At 55.2% G+C, this 16224-nt stretch overlaps 1 protein-coding gene across 1 annotated transcript in view; it reads right to left on the reverse strand.

Annotated features, from left to right (window-relative positions):
* Positions 1–212: 212 nt before the first annotated feature.
* lig1 (ligase I, DNA, ATP-dependent) overlaps positions 213–16224 on the reverse strand; it is a 22272-nt gene continuing 6260 nt past the window's right edge. Inside the window, 11 exon segments of the mRNA XM_055641230.1 lie at positions 213–270; positions 587–679; positions 1115–1207; positions 1417–1560; positions 1678–1731; positions 2099–2251; positions 5943–6025; positions 6125–6269; positions 7292–7363; positions 14615–14725; positions 14917–15012. Coding sequence (XP_055497205.1) covers positions 605–679; positions 1115–1207; positions 1417–1560; positions 1678–1731; positions 2099–2251; positions 5943–6025; positions 6125–6269; positions 7292–7363; positions 14615–14725; positions 14917–15012 — 1026 coding nt within the window. The 3' untranslated portion in view covers positions 213–270; positions 587–604.

The raw sequence follows: 16224 nt of genomic DNA on the forward strand, positions 1-16224 counted from the left end.
CAGTTTTTTCTCTAATTTAATAAAAAATGTGCAAGTTTTGTTCTTGACGAGTTTCAGGGATGATTTATATAATATTTTTACACACTATGTGAAAATTTCATGTAGTTCCGTGAGTTGGGTAACGAAACAGCACAAAAAAGCTCCTCGGCCCACAGCCTAGGAGGAGTTATAAACTAGAGACGGGACATCGCGGATGTTTACAAACATTATATTTTATTGTTGCGCCTAAAACACAGCGACACAGACCCAAAGAGACTTGAGACCGTTACCCTCTCCCCCTCCCCAGAGGGCTAGAGACGACTGTTACCCCACCTCCCATCCCTTCTCTCTCTTCCCCCCCCCCTTCTCTCTCTCTCCCCCTCCCACCCTCTCCCCCTTCTCTTTTCCCCTCCCCTTCTCTTTTCTCTCCCCCCTCTCTCTCTCCCCCCCTCCCCACCCTCTCCGCCGTCTCTCTTCCCCCCCCTTCTCTCTCTCTCTCTCCCCCCCCCCACTCTCTCTCTCCCCTTTTTCCCCCTCTCTCAGTGTCAGGGAGAGGGGCTGGAGTCTCCTGTAACCCCGCCCCGCCCCGGCCCCCTCCCCTCTCTACCCCTCCCAATCTTTCTCCTCAGTCCGAGTCGTCCCTCAACACTGGGACCTGCTGGTTCTGAATCTGTTGTTGCTTCTGATAGAGGTCGGCAATCTGGGAGAGAGAGAAGGGGGGTGGGTGGGTTTGGGGAGAAAGGAGAGAGAGAGAGAGAGAGAGAGAGAGAGAGAGAGAGAGAGAGAGGGAGAGAGAGAGAGAGAGAGAGAGAGAGAGAGAGAGAGAGGGGGGGGAGAGAGGGAGAGAGAGAGAGAGAGAGAGAGAGAGAGAGAGAGAGAGAGAGAGAGAAACAGAGGGAGATTCTCTCTCTCCCCACTCTTTCTCTCTCCTCCTTCTCTCCCTCTCCCCTTTTTCTCCTCTCCCCCCCCCCCCCCCTCTCCCCCCCCCCCCTCCCCCTTTCTCCCCCCCCCCCCCCCCTCCCCCCCCCCCTCCCCCACCCCCCCCCTCTCCCTCACCCTCACCTCCCTCTCCCCCTCCCCACCCTCTCCCTCACCTCCCTCTCCCCCACTCACCTCCCTCTCCCCCTGTCACTACCTGCGAGCTGGACGTTGCCTCTTCCGGCTGTTTGTCCTCACGGACCCTCAGGAACCGAGGGAAACGGAGAGAGATCCCCCTCCCCTCCTCCACCTGTGTGTGGGTTAAAGAGAGAGTTAGTGTGTCCCCCTAATTTCCCCCCTCCTCTCCCGCTCCCCCCCCCTCCCCTCAACGTGTGTGACCCTCCCAGCGTACCCCCAACCTTTACCCCCCCCTCTACATCTGCACAACACTCCCTCCCCTCTCCTCCTTCCTCCCCCTCTCTCTTCCCTCGCCCTCCCCCCCCTCTCCCCGTTACTCACCATCCCTAGAGCAGCTTTGTAGATGGGGGAGACAGAGAGATCGGCACACTTCACCTCCCACACCTGAACTGCATCAAACCACACATCCGGCTCCGCCGAACTGTCCCAGCAGTAATATGGTCGCGGGCAGTCTAACACGTGGGCCTAGGGGAAAGACAGAGAATCAGGGGGAGAGTGACAGAAGGAGAGGGGGAGTGAGAGCGAGGGAAAGGGGGGGGGGGGGGGGGGGGGGGGGAGGGGGCAGGGGTGTGAGAACGTTACCTTGAAGAAGTTGGCATGTTGTCCGAGTTCCTCGTCTTTGAATCCGGTCCCAATCTGTGGACAGAGAGAGATCAGGGGAGTCCACGTTAAGGAGCATCGATAGACTCTCTCTCTCTCCCCGTCTCGGTCGCTCCCCGTCTCTCTCTCTCTCTCTCCCCTCTCTCTCTCTCTCCCCCCCACTCTCTCTCTCCCCGTCTCTCGCTCTCCCTGTCTCTCTCCCCCATCTCTCACTCCCTGTCTCTCTCTCTCCCCGTCTCTTTCTCCTCGACTCTCTCTCTCTCCCCGTCTTTCTCATCGACTCTCTCTCTCCCCGCCTCTCTCTCCCCCTCTCCCCGTCTCTCTCTCTCTCCCACGTCTTTCTCCTCGACTCTCTATCTCCCCGACTCTCTCCCTCTCCCCGTCTCTCTCTCTCTCCCCGTACCTTACACACAGTGTGGAACTCCTCGAGGTCGGGGTGGTAACAAGCCAGCAGGAATCCCCCATAGACGCCCGTTCTCTTCCCCCGCCCGTGATATCCTCCAATAACCACCAGGTCCAGTGAATCCCCAACTCCATCCAGGTAGTCCTTCTTCAGCTGCCGGAGAGACACAGAGAGAGACACGGCGTTAGTTAGAGAGCCACACAGTTACAGAGCAGACACACAGAGACAGAGAGAGACAGAGAGAGAGACAGACAGAAAGAGAGATAGGGAGACGGAGAGAGATAGAGAGAAACAGACAGAGATAGGGGGATAGACAGATAGAGAGATAGAGGGAGAGAGTGAGTAGAAACAAAGAACTGCAGGTGCTGTTTTACTAAAAAAAGTCACAGTACTCGAGTAACTCAGCGGGTCAGGCAGCATCGTATGTAATGAACCGGATTTGATAAAGGACCTTGAGGTTAATGAGCCATTAGGAGGCAGTGACCATAATATGGTCAGGTTTAATCTACAATTGGAGAGGGAGAACGGTAGATCGGAGGTGTCAGTATTGCAGTTGAATAAAGGGAACTATGGGGCCATGAGGGAGGAGCTGGCCAAAGTTGACTGGAAAGATACACTAGCAGGGGTGATAGTGGAACAACAATGGCAGGTATTTCTGGGAGTAATACAGAAGGTGCAGGACCAGTTCATTCCTAGGAGGAAGAAAGATTCCAAGGGGAGTGAGGGACGACCGTGGCTGACAAGGGACGTCAGGGACAGTATAAAAATTAAAGCGAAGAAGTACAACGTAGCAAAGATGAGCGGGAAGCAAGAGGATTGTTTAAATGAGCATCAGAAGATAACCAAAAAGACAATACGGGAAGAAAAGATGAGGTACGAAGGTACGCTAGCCAAGAATATAAAGCAGGATAGTAAAAGCTTCTTTAGGTATGTGAAGTGGAAAAAATTAGTTAAAACCAAAGTTGGACCCTTGATGACCGAAAAAGGTGAATTTATTATGGGGAACAAGGAAATGGCAGATGAGTTGAACAGGTACTTTGGATCTGTCTTCATTAAGGAGGACACAAACAATCTTCCTGATGTACTAGTGGCCAGAGGATCTGGGGTGACGGAGGAACTGACGGAAATCCACATTAGACTGGAAATGGTGTTGGGTAGACTGATGGGACTGAAGGCTGATAAATCCCTAGTGCCTGATGGTCGGCATCCCAGGGTACTTAAGGAAGTGGCTCTAGAAATTGTGGATGCATTGGTGATAATTTTCCAATGTTCTAATGACTCGGGTTCAGTTCCGGTGAATTGGAGGATAGCTAATGTTATCCCACTTTTTAAGAAAGGCGGGAGAGAGAAAACGGAACAGTTAGCCTGACATTGGTGGTGGGGAAAATGCTGGCGTCAATTATAAAAGATGAGATAGCCGAACATTTGGATAGCAGTAACAGGATCGGTCCGAGTCAGCATGAACTTACGAAGAGGATATCATCTATATATATTACTAAAAGTAAGATCTTGACCGCTTTTGACTCACTGCAATGTGATTTCCGAGAGAACGCCGCCACTTACGGCCGTCATTTTTGGCCACCTCACTCAGAGCCCCCCTCCGCTGGACTGGAGCGGAGGATTTTTCCCATCGATGAAAAATCAGATATTAATGTTTTTTAAAAAAATGCCATTGTCTGCTGCTCCCTCTGGCAGCAGGGGGGAGGGGCTATAAAACCCGTAAGTGTCGTGGCTCAGTCTCTGCCAGACGGATGAAGCGAGAGGGTCACGGCTCTCTGAGCTGCGAATAGCACTGAATGCACGTCCACTCCACGGTGAGTCCCCGCGATGTGGTTTTCAGCAAATGTGTTTGTTGTTTGCAAAGTGTTTGCCCAATTAGGTTGGCTTTTTAAAGGGCTTTCAGCAAATGTGTTGTTGGCTTGCAAAGTGTTTTTGTCCAATTGGCTTGGCTTTTAAAGGGCTTGCATGCAACAGTTTTCGGATGGATAAAGCATGAATAAACATTTTATTAGATCAGGACTGTGTTTAATTTCAAAATTGTCACTCATTCTGTGATTTTCGCTTAGTTGCAAGGGCGCAGATGACGTCATTTATGGTTAGCGGCAAGAAGCGAGAGGGTGACCTCATGATGGCGACGAGTGCAGGCGCCATTCAATAATTCAAGAGAGCTGACTGCTTTGTCTATGGTGAGTGTTTGTTGGATGTTATTTAAAGCACTTTTTGCTTCAGCAGCAGCAGCCTCTACAGGAGGCTTTAAACATTCGTTTTCCACACTGTATATTCAACACGTTCTAAGTTACTTGGAATTTTAGTATTGTGTGTGTGTGTGTGTGTGTGTGTGTGTTGTGTGTGTGTGTGTGTGTGTGTGTGTGTGTGTGTGTGTGTGTGTGTGTGTGAGAGTCTGTATGTGAGTGGCTGTGTGAGGTGGAGGGAGTGTGTGATCAACAAATAGTACGAACTAGCGCAACAGAAAGCCCCCCCCCCCCCCCCCCCACTGGCCAGCAATATTGGAATTGGTGGAGAGGTGGAATATTGCGTTGGGTGACCAGCCCTCCCGTGTGATGCTGGGACCCAACGGGTCCCACTTAGTCTAGTGTTTGACTAATCTTCTGGAATTATTTGAAGATGTAACTAGGAAAATGGACAAGGGAGAGCCAGTGGATGTAGTGTACCTGGACCTTCAGAAAGCATTTGATAAGGTTCCACATAGGAGCACATGGTATTGGGGGTAGTGTGCTGACATGGATAGAGAAGTGGCTGGCAGACAGGAAACAAAGAGCAGGGATTAACGGATCCCTTTCAGAATGGCAGGCAGTGACTAGTGGGGTACCGCAAGGCTCGATGCTGGGACCGCAGCTATTCACAATATACATCGATGATTTGGATGAAGGGATTCAAAGTAACATTAGCAAATTTGTGGATGACACAAAGCTGGGTGGCAGTGTGAAATATGAGGAGGATGCTATGAGAATGCAGGGTGACTTGGACAGGTTGGGGGAGTGGGCAGATGCATAGCAGATGAAGTTTAATGCAGATAAATAGGAGGTTATCCACTTTGGTAGCAAAAACAGGAAAGCAGATTACTATCTAAATGGCGTCAAGTTGGGAAAAGGGGAAGTACAACGGGATCTAGGGGTCCTTGTTCATCAGTATATGAAAGTAAGCATGCAGGTACAGCAGGCAGTGAAGAAAGCGAATGGCATGTTGGCCTTTATAACAAGAGGAATCGAATATAGGAGCAAAGAGGTCCTTCTGCAGTTGTATGGGGCCCTAGTGAGACCACACCTGGAGTATTGTATGTAGTTTTGGTCCCCTAATTTGAGGAAGGACATTTTTGCTATTGAGGGAGTGCAGCGTAGGTTTACAAGGTTAATTCCCGGGATAGTGGGACTGTCATATGCTGAGAGAATGGAGCAGCTAGACTTGTACACTCTGGAGTTTAGAAGGATGAAAGGGAATCTCATTGAAACAGATAAGATTGTTAAGGGCTTGGACACGCTAGAGGCAGGAAACATGTTCCCGATGTTGGGGGAGTCCAGAACCAGGGGCCACAGTTTACGAATAAGGAGTAAGCCATTTGGAGACGACAAAACACTTTTTCTCATAGAGTGGTGAGTCTGTCGAATTCTCTGCCTCAGATGACGGTGGAAGCTGGTTCTCTGGATGCTTTCAAGAGAGAGCTAGATAGGGCTCTTAAAAATAGTGGAGTCAGGGGATATGAGGGGAAGGCAGGAACGGGGTACTGATTGGGGATGATCAGCCATGATCACAATGAATGGCGGTGCGAGAGGGAGGGGGAGGGGGAGGGAGAGTGTGGGAGCCATTCGGCCCATCGACCACCTACCTTCAGCCAGTTGTGGGAACGTTTGGCGATCTCATAGGTTGCATCAACGTCCAAAGTCTTCACCATGAGACCCTCACATGAGTCTGGGGAGACAGAGCGAGGGAGACGGGAGTAGTCTAGTCTCGAGATACAGCGGGCAAACTGGCCCTTCGGCCCACCCAGTCCGTGCCCACCACACTCACCTTTGATGGATTGTTCGAGGAACTCAGCAATATCCTCGGTGTTATTCCCGATCATCGACTCGGCAAATACAAACTCTCCCTCAATCTCCTCAAACGACTCTCGCAATAACTGGCGGCGTCTGGAGAAAGGTTCCTTCACCAGGGACTGGGGGAGAGGGGGAGTGAGAGAGAGAGAGTGAGGGAGGGAGAGAGAGAGTGAGGGAGAGAGAGTGAGGGGAGGGGAGTGAGGGGAGGTGAGTGAGTGAGAGAGAGTGAGGGGGGAGAAAGTGAGGGGGAGAGAGAGAGAGTGAGAGGAGAGAGAGGGAGGGGAGAGAGAGTGAGGGAGGGGGAGAGGGAGTGAGGGGGAGAGAGTGAGGGAGGAGGGGGAGGGAGAGGGGGGAGGGGGGAGAGTGAGTGAGGGGGAGAGAGAGGAGAGAGGGGGGGAGAGAGAGAGTGAGGGGGAGAGAGAGGGAGAGAGAGAGAGAGAGAGAGAGAGAGAGAGAGAGAGAGAGAGAGAGAGAGAGAGAGAGAGAGAGAGAGAGAGAGAGAGAGAGAGAGAGAGAGAGAGAGGGAGAGGGGGAGAGAGAAGAGGGGAGGCCATTTAAGATTGAGATGAGAAAAAACTTTTTCACCCAGAGTTGTGAATTTATGGAATTCCCTGCCACAGAGGGCAGTGGAGGCCAAATCACTGGATGGATTTAAGAGAGAGTTAGATAGAGCTCTAGGGGCTAGTGGAGTCAAGGGATATGGGGAGAAGGCAGGCACGGGTTATTGATTGGGGATGATCTGCCATGATCACAATGAATGGCGGTGCTGGCTCGAAGGGCCGAATGGCCTCCTCCTGCACCTATTTTCTATGTTTCTATGTAGGGGAGAGGGAGGGGGAGAGAGAGAGAGAGGGAGAGAGTGGGGAGAGAGAGGGAGAGAGGAGAGAGAGAGAGAGGGGAGGGAGAGCGACAGGGAGAAAGAGAGTGAGAGGCAGAGAGAGACTGGGAGAGGGGGAGAGAGAGAGAGTGGGTGGGAGGGTGGAGAGAGGGGAAGAGGTAGAGGGGGAAGGGGAGAGTGGAGGAGGAGGGCGGGGAGAGAGAGGGTATAGGGAGTGGGGGGAGGGTGGAGAGGGGGGGAGGGAGAGGGGGAAGGAAGGGAGAGTGGGGGGAAGGTAGAGGGAGAGAGAGGGTGGGTCCTTACCTCTCCGTTGAGGTAGAGCAGATCAAAGGCATAAACGCAAACCTGCACCGTGATGTCAGCAGCAGCAACATCCTGGAGATAGAGAGAGAGGCACACAGCATGAACACGGGGTAGAGACAGAGAGAGATAGAGACAGAGAGAGAGATAGAGACAGAGAGACAGAGAGGCTGTGTGTTTCTCAGCTCCGGTGGCTGAAAAGTTTTGAAGCAGCCTTTCAAGGATCTTGTTGATGGAGGAGGAACAGTGGCAGTGAGGCTTCATAGTTTAACTTATCGTTGGACTGCTGAAACTTTCCTTTGTTTAAGGATTCCTCCATTAGTGTGATATTCCTGAGTTTTTCTGCACCGCAGTGGGTGTGGGTGTGGGTGTGGCCGTGACTGGCGGATTGCCAACAGTGCCTGGAGATCGAAGGTAGGCAAGAGTTGGGTGTCTGACGATTCTAGCACTGATTATCTGCCCCAACACCATTTTGCACAGTGTTGCTGCCGCCTGGCTTAATGTGAAGAAGGTACTTTTGCTTCCGGCAGGGCTGTAAAAGAGCTTCCCAAAAACTGCTCTCGGCTGTGGACGAACTTGGGGTTTTCCCTGCGTCAGCTGGAGGTTTCTGCTTCTGCTGCTTATCTTAGACTGTGACTGTCTCTGAGAGAGTCGCTTGGAGCCGAGCTGCTGGGTTTCCTGGAGCTGGTTTGTGCTACTGTCAAGATGGTGGGGGGCCGGCCAAAGGGCCGGAGTTATGCAGCTGTGGTTTCAGGGGCGGGTTCAGGGCCATTTGAGGATGAGCCTCATGCTGACTTGGGTTGGGACATATTCGGGATCTCGGTCCAAACTGGGCCCCTGTGGACCAGGGGAGCAATTGCAAAGGGCTTGCAAGACCTTTGCAAGAGGGATGTCATTGTCTCTTCCGGGCTTGCAGGAGGAAAGGTTGAGTCCTGGGTGGATGTGGCCCTAGCGTTGGAGAGGGGGCTCTCAGTGGGGGGGGGGGGGGGGGGGGTCCTTATACAGGTGGATCCGTGGGTGTTTACTGTGAGACCGGTTCTCCTGTGGAGTTGCCCCATGTGTAGTCGGGATGCAACACTTCTTCCACACCTGTCTATGGTTGGGGAGGTGCGGTCTAAGCTTTTTAGGCTTATGCACCCCGGGAATGACCTGTATGTAAAGGAGCTTCAAAAGGAGGGTTTTCATGAAGGTGGGAGAGGAGGAAGGCGTTGAGGGGAGCTTTGTTGTGGAGCACAAGGGTCTCCATAGATGCGAGTGACAGAGTTGGGGAAAGGCACGGTGTCATGTGTGCGGTGAGTTTGGACATCTCCGTAGGGAGTGTCATAATCGCGGGATCACTGCTAGAAGTTCTAGCGCAGCGGCCCAGGAATGCACTGCGGGCCCATCCGGGGTGGCTCGTCATGCCTCGGTGACACGGGGTGGTACTGCTGACCAGGCTAGTGCTGCCAGCTCTGCCCCGGTGACCCAGAGCAGCAGTGATAGCCCATCTAGAGCTGCCAGCTCTGCCCCGGTGACCCAGAGCAGCAGTGATAGCCCATCTAGGGCTGCAAGTTCCGCCTTGGTGACTCAGGGCAGCGATGGCCCCCGCCCCCTACGTCCTGCACCTGTGGTGGTGGCTGATGGCGAGGAGCAGGGGGAGGAGGGTGGGGGGGGGGGGGGGGGGGGTGGGGGGGAGAAACTTTGGGAGAAGCAGAAGAGGAAGACGAGTAAGCCCACCCAAGCGAGTCAAACGCAAGCGAATGGGCACTTGCCTAGATCTGAGACCACCCAAGGGGCACCTGTCAGCTCCAGTGAGGTCCAGAGTGCACCTGCCGTGGCCCAGCAAGGAGCTTAGGTGGTTCAGATGGGGGTAGTGAAGGTAAAACATGCGGGTAGCAAAGTGACTGGGGGTCGTGTGGAGGTGGAAGATCCTTCCTTTATGGAGGTCACTGTACCGCGGCATGCTAGTGGTGTGAGCGCGGCGAGGGAGAGCAGGGGCACGGGTCCAAAGTTAGGGGGACGCCCATCTCCAGACCTTCCACCCATGATGAGGATGGTGGTCATGAACTGGTGTCTTCTGGGCCGGAGGTTGGGCCTCTGTTGTAGGGATCTTCAGCGGGTAATACAAGACCAGATGCTGGGGCTGCCTCCTCTGGAGTTGTGTCCTCTGGGTGGGTGGGTGTCCCTTCATCTCAGGGGCCCTCCGAGGGAGTTATCTCATCGGGCGTTGAGTTTAGCTCCCCTGGGTGTGTGTCCTCTGGGATGGGCTGAGTCAGCCCGGAGGGGGAGGTTCGGGGGCATCAATGTTCCAGTCTGTGCTCCTTATTAGAGCCAGTGGAGGTGCTGTGGGGGGGGTGTGTGCTGCCCCACCAGCTGAGTAAGAAAGGGAGAGTCCAAAAAACATGGAGATCTTCTGGGTGTTGCTGGTATTCTGGGTGCTGTGGAGGTCGGGGATGTAATCCTCTTTAGGACCCTCCCTCAGCATTGATCCTGGGGGTGGTGTCATGCCGGAGGAGGGGGTGAGTGATGGGGCCGGCTTGTGCAGTGGGGTGAGTGAGTTGTCAGCGAGCTGTAGTCCTTTCAACTCTGAAAATGACCGTGACGTTGTGCAGAAGAGGGTGTTGTTCCAGGTGTGAGTGGGGTGGCTGAGTGTCCGGGCCCCAAGGCTGTGTCTCAATCAGTCGCTATCCATGAGGTTCGGGACTTTTTCAAAACAAGCCGAGCTGTCAGGACAAAACTTGAAGCGGCACGGAGACGGTGGGCAGATTTGCCGGGATTTATTAAGACTCTCGAGGTTATTCTTGGTAACAAAGATATTGATCTTCCTGAGTCTGAGAAGTTTGGAAGTTTTTGAAGTTCTTCGGAGAGAGTTTTCGAGTCTATGAGGAGTGTGAGGATCACAATCTAGTGTGTTTGCACGTTCTTAGTTGCCACACTTAATATAAACGGAAGTAGAGTGAGTTTTTGAAGATTTCAGCATTATCAGTCCTCAGAGAGGGGAAATATGCAGTGAGTTTTCTGTAGAACATGCATACTGTTGTTAGTGACGAGACCGTTCTGGTACTCAGTGTGCCCCTGCTGTAGCGAAGAAGCTGAGAGGGATTCACTGCTTTATCGCGGAGGTTGGAGGTTCCCACTGTGATCGAATATATATCTCCCGAGCGTATGTTTCCCGTGTCTCAGCGGCCTCAATGCAGCTGGTGCCGTGCTCTGGTGCGTGTGGACTTTAATGCAGCACGCGTTCGGGACGGGTCTGCGTACTGGCACTTTAACAACCGGCTGCTGGAGGATCGGTGTTTCCGGGAGTCATTCAGTCGGTTCTGGGTGCGGTGGAGAGAGAGGCAGAGATGCTTCTCTTCCCTTAGGCAGTGGTGGGATGTGGGGAAAGCTCACATCCGTCTTTTTTGTAAGGAATACACGTGGGGGTTGACCGGGCAGCGGGACTCAGCGGTCGAGAGGTTTGAGAGGGAGCTGATGGACGCAGAGTCTTGCCTGGGTCGGGTTGGAGATGACACTTGTGAATGGGGAGAGTTTCAGGAGAAGAAGGAAGCCTTGGGGGACCTGCAACTTGAGCGGTCCCGAGGCGCTTACGTGAGGGCGCGGGTCCAGATGCTGCACGATCTGGATCGAGCTTCGCCTTTCTTTTTCTCTCTGGAGAAAGGGCGGGGAGCCCGCAAGCAGCTCGTGGATGATGGCTCCTCTGTCACGGATCCAGAGAGGATTAGTGCCTTGGTCAGGTCCTTTTATGGTTCCCTGTTCTCCGCAGGTGGAGTCAGCAGGGAAGCTCAGCAGGACATGTGGGAGGGTCTACCGACTCTAGATATAGGGAGGTGGCCGATCTTCTTGATGGCCCCTTATCATTGGAGGAGTTGACTCGTGCATTGCATCAGCTCAGGAGGGGCAAGTCCCCCGGGCTGGATGGGTTGACGGGGGAGAGCCTGGCGACCAGGGAGATGCCCCTCTCGTGGCGTAGAGCAGTTGTTGTCCTGCTGCCCAAGAAGGGGGAACTCCGCTTGTTGAAAAACTGGCGCCCGGCCTCTCTCCTATGTACAGAGTATATGCAGTGTTTGCACGGGCGATGGCAAATCGCCTGGGCTCTGTGCTGTCTCAGCTGATTCACCATGACCAGTCCTATACAGTCCCTGGTCGGTCCATTCAGGGTAACATCCACCTGGTTAGGGACCTGATTCATCTAGCACAGGGTACTGGTCAGTCAGCTGCTTTTCTGTCTCTTGATCAGGTTCTTTCGGGGTATGCCCGATGATGTACTCCTTATGTTCACTGATCCTGGTGACCTGCGGAGGTTGCGTGACTGCCAGGAGATTTTCTCGGATGCATCTTCTGTCAGGATTAATTGGAGCAAGTGCTCTGGACTTTTAGTGGGTCAGTGGCAGGTGGACTCCCTGCCAGAGGAGTTGGCAATGTATGCATGGAGCACCACACACCTCCTCTATCTGGGAGTGTATCTGAGTCCCACTGAGGATACTTGGCCGGCAAACTGGCAGGAGTTGGAGACAGAATAGTTGAAGAAAGTGGTTGCCCGGCTGGGGCGTTGGTCAGGCCTGCTTGGAGTTCTTTCCTTTCAGGGGAGGGTGTTGGTCATAAACCAGCTGGTGGCCTCCATATTATGGTACCGGCTGGCTCCTCTTGTCCCGCCCTCTATATTTGTAACTGCTTTACATAAGAAGCTGGTAGATTTATTTTGGGGAAATAGGAAGCACCGGGTTTCCGCAGCGGTCCTGAGTCTCCCGTTAGAGGAGGGCGGCCAGTCCATTGTATTGGTGCGTACCCAGGTGGCGGCTCTCCGCCTCAGGACTGCGGAGGTTTATGTATATAGAGAACCCCCCCAGATGGCACACTCTGGCCACGTATTTTTTCAGTCAGGGTCGTTGTCTAAGGGGGGTCTCGCGGCTCCCGGTGGCGGGCATCAGTTGACCCGCCCTAAGGGGCTTGCCTGTTTTCTACCGGGATGTGTTAAGAGTGAGGAATCTGGCTGTTTTCAGCCAGCGTGTTGCTCCACGAGGGGAGGGGGATGTTGCGGCTGCGGGAGTGGCCGGACCCCACACTGTCATGGCGGGTGTCGAGGAGAGGCGCGCGCTTATAGTGGTTCAGACTGAGCTTTCACCCGCTCCGCCAGATCTGCTCATCGGCCTCGGCTCCGGGATATATCTCGGGCACCGGCTCCACGCAACCTGAGCCGCCTTTCTGAGATGATTAGCGTGCCATTTCATGATTGCAAGAGACGCTCACTGTATAGAATGTTCCTGCATATTCTGCACCTCCTTGCCTTCGTTTCCCGTCCTGACACACCATGGCAGACGGTGTTACCACCTGAAGGAGGGGGTGGTCCCCAGTGGGGGTCCCTCTACAAGGGAGTTGTCCCCCTTTACATTGGGGACCTGGGGTGGAGAGTGCTGCACAGATCAGTGGCATGTAACAAACTTTTGAGTCGGTTCACGGGCTCGTCCGCTGTCTGTATTTTCTGTGGCGAGGAAGAGACCGTGTTCCACATTTATATGGAGTGTGAGAGGCTACTGCCCCTGTATCAATATCTGAAGGGGTTGTTCCTAAAGTTCTGGTTACATTTTAGTCCCATGATTCTAGTGTTTGGACACAAGGGAGGGTGTGGGGAGAGCCAAGTGGGAGGGTGGGACTTACCTGTCAGTCTACTCCTGGGCCTGGCCAAGATGGCCATACGCGGGTCCAGGCAGCAGGCGGTCGATGGTCAGGCTAGAGTCGGCTGCCTGCCCCTCTTCCGGGCCTACGTTCGTGCACGTGTGTCCATGGAGAGGGAACATGCGGTGTCCACGGGGACTGGAGGCCTTCCGTGGGCGCTGGTCACCACGTGGGGTTGAGAGTATTGTAAATACTGAATGCATCATTGTACTATAATGATTATTTGTTACATTGTCACCTGATTGTGTTGTCGATGTGTCATGTGTTTGTGCTGAATAACGTTTTTGAAATGGAAAAAAAACAGAGACTAGAGAGAGAGAGAGAGACAGAGAGAGAGAGAGACAGATTGATAGAGACAGACAGAGAGAGAGAAGAGACAGAGAGACAGAGAGAGAGACAATAGACTAGGTGCAGGAGTAGTCCATTTGGCCCTTCGAGCCAGCACCGCCATTCAATGTGATCATGGCTGATCATCCCCAATCAGTACCCCATTCCTGCCTTCTACCCATATCCCCTGACCACTATTTTTAAGAGCCCAATCTAGCTCTCTCTTGAAAACATCCAGAGAACCGGCCTCCACCGCCCTCTGAGGCAGCGAATTCCAGATTCACCACCCTCTGGGTGGAAAAATTTCTCCTCATCCCAGTCCTAAATGGCCACAGATTCACAACTCTCTGGGTGGAAAAGTGGTTCCTCGTCTCCGCTCTAAATGGCTTACCCCTTATTCTTAAACTGTGGCCCCTGGTTCTGGACTTCCGCAACATTGGGAACATGTTTCCTGCCTCTAGCGTGTCCAAACCCTTAACAATCTTCTATGTTTCAATAAGATCTCCTCCCATCCTTCTAAATTCCAGAGTGTACAAGCCCAGCCGCTCCACTCTCTCGGCATATGACAGCCCCGCCATCCTGGGAATTAACCTGGTGAACCTACGCTGCACTCCCTCAATAGCAAGAATGCCCTTCCTCAAATTAGGGGACCAAAACTGCACAGTGAGAGACAGTGAGAGGGGGGACCTCATGAAACTTCACCGAATAGTGACAGGCCTGGATGGAGTGGATGTGGAGAGGATGTTTCCACTAGTGGGTGAGTCTAGGACCAGAGGTCACAGCCTCAGATTTGAAGGATGTTCCTTTCCGAGGGAGTTGAGGAGGAATTTCTTTAGTCTGTGGGAGGTGAATCTGTGGAATTCTTTGCCACAGATGGCAGTGGAGGCCAAGTCAGTGGATATTTTCAAGGCAGAGAGATTGTTGACTCGTACGGGTGTCAGGGGTTTATGGGGAGAAGGCAGAATGGGGTTAGGAGGGAGAGATAGATCAGCCATGATTGAATAGCGTAGTGGACTTGATGGGCCGAATGGCCTAATTTTTTCACGCAGAGAGTGGTGAATCTCTGGAACTCTCTGCCACAGAGGGTAGTTGAGGCCAGTTCATTGGCTATATTTAAGAGGGAGTTAGATGTGGCCCTTGTGGCTATGGGGATCAGGGGGTATGGAGAGAAGGCAGGTACGGGATACTGAGTTGGATGATCAGCCATGATCATATTGAATGGCGGTGCAGGCACGAAGGGCCGAATGGCCTACTCCTGCACCTAATTTCTATGTTTCTAATACTGCTCCGAGAACTTGTGACCCTCAGCCCCCCCTCTCCCCCCCCCCCCCCCCCCTCACGCACCTTCCTCTTGCGGGTGGTCAGGACCTGGAAGGGTTGAATCTGTCTCTTGTCTCTGTCCCAGGCCACGGCCTCAGTGTCCAGCACACAGGAGCGAACGTGGGCCTTACACACCTGGGATAGTAGAGAGTGGGTAGAGTGGCCACACACATTCCATCCCCTGCCCTTAATTCCCCCTCTCTCTCTCTGTCTGTCTCTCCCTCTTCCCCTCCCCCCCTCTCCCCCCTCTCTCTCACCTTTCCCTCTCCCTCCCATCCCTCCCCCCCCTCTCTCTCCCCCCTCTCTCTCCCCCCCCCACCCCTCACCTTGCTGACCCTGCTGATGATGTCGGGGTACTTTGTCGTGTTGTTCTCCTGGTTGCGACTGTAGATGTGAACGTCGCCCGACTCCAACACGTGGATCTGGGGGGGAGACAGTAGTGGAGACAGAGGGGCAGAGAGTGGGGCACAGTTTTAGGGCTGAGGTTGCGGGAGTGTTGGGGGGGTACGGGGTTTGGGGTGGAAGTTGGGGTACGGGGTTGGGGGGTACGGGGTGGGGGGGGGGGGGGGGTACGGGGTTGGGGGGGGGTACGGGGTTGGGGGGGGGGGTACGGGGTTGGGGGGGATGTTGGGGTTACGGGGGTTGGGGGGGGGTAACAGGGGGGGGGTACGGGGTTGGGGGGGGGGGTACGGGGTTGGGGGGGGGGGGTACAGGGTTGGGGGGGGTACGGGGTGAGGGGGGGGGGGGTACGGGGTTGGGGGGGGGTACGGGGTTGGGGGGGGTACGGGGGTGGGGGGGGGGGGGGTACGGGGTTGGGGTGGGGGGGGGGGGGGGGGGGTTGGGGGGGGGGGGTACGGGGTTGGGGGGGGGTAGGTGGTACGGGGTTGGGGGGGGGGTACGGGGGGGGGGGGGGGGTACGGGGGGGTTGGGGGGGGTACGGGGTTGGGGGGGAAGGGGGGGTACGGGGTTGGGGGGGGGTACGGGGTTGGGGGGGGGGTTGGGGGGGGGGGTTGGGGGGGGGGTACGGGGGTTGGGGGGGGGTTGGGGGGGGGGGGGTTGGGGGGGGGACGGGGTTGGGGGGGACGGGGTTGGGGGGGGGTTGGGGGTTGGGGGGGGGGGGTACGGGGTGGGGGGAAGTTGGGGTGGGGTGGGGGTACGGGGTTGGGGGGGGTTGGGGTACGGGGTTGGGGGGGGGTACGGGGTTGGGGGGGAGGTTGGGGTTGGGGGGGGGGGTAGGGGTTGGGGGGAGGAGGGGGGGTACGGGGGTTGGGGGGGGGGGGGTACGGGGTTGGGGGGGGGGGGTACGGGGTTGGGGGGGGGTACGGGGTTGGGGGGGGGTACGGGGTTGGGGGGGGGGTACGGGGTTGGGGGGGGGTACGGGGTTGGGGGGGATGTTGGGGTACGGGGTTGGGGGGTACGGGGTTGGGGGGGGTACGGGGGTGGGGGGGTACGGGGGTTGGGGGGGGACAGGGTTGTCGGGGGGTACGGGGTTGGGGGGGGGGTACGGGGTTGGGGGGGGGGGGTGGGGGGGGTTGGGGGGGGGTACGGGGTTGGGGGGGGGGAACAGGGTTGGGGGGGGGTACGGGGGGGGGGGGGGGGGGTACGGGGGGTGGGGGGGGGGGTACAGGGGTTGG

Source organism: Leucoraja erinacea, chromosome 9, assembly GCF_028641065.1.
Source record: "Leucoraja erinacea ecotype New England chromosome 9, Leri_hhj_1, whole genome shotgun sequence".
In the NCBI taxonomy this organism is placed as follows: Eukaryota; Metazoa; Chordata; class Chondrichthyes; order Rajiformes; family Rajidae; genus Leucoraja; species Leucoraja erinaceus.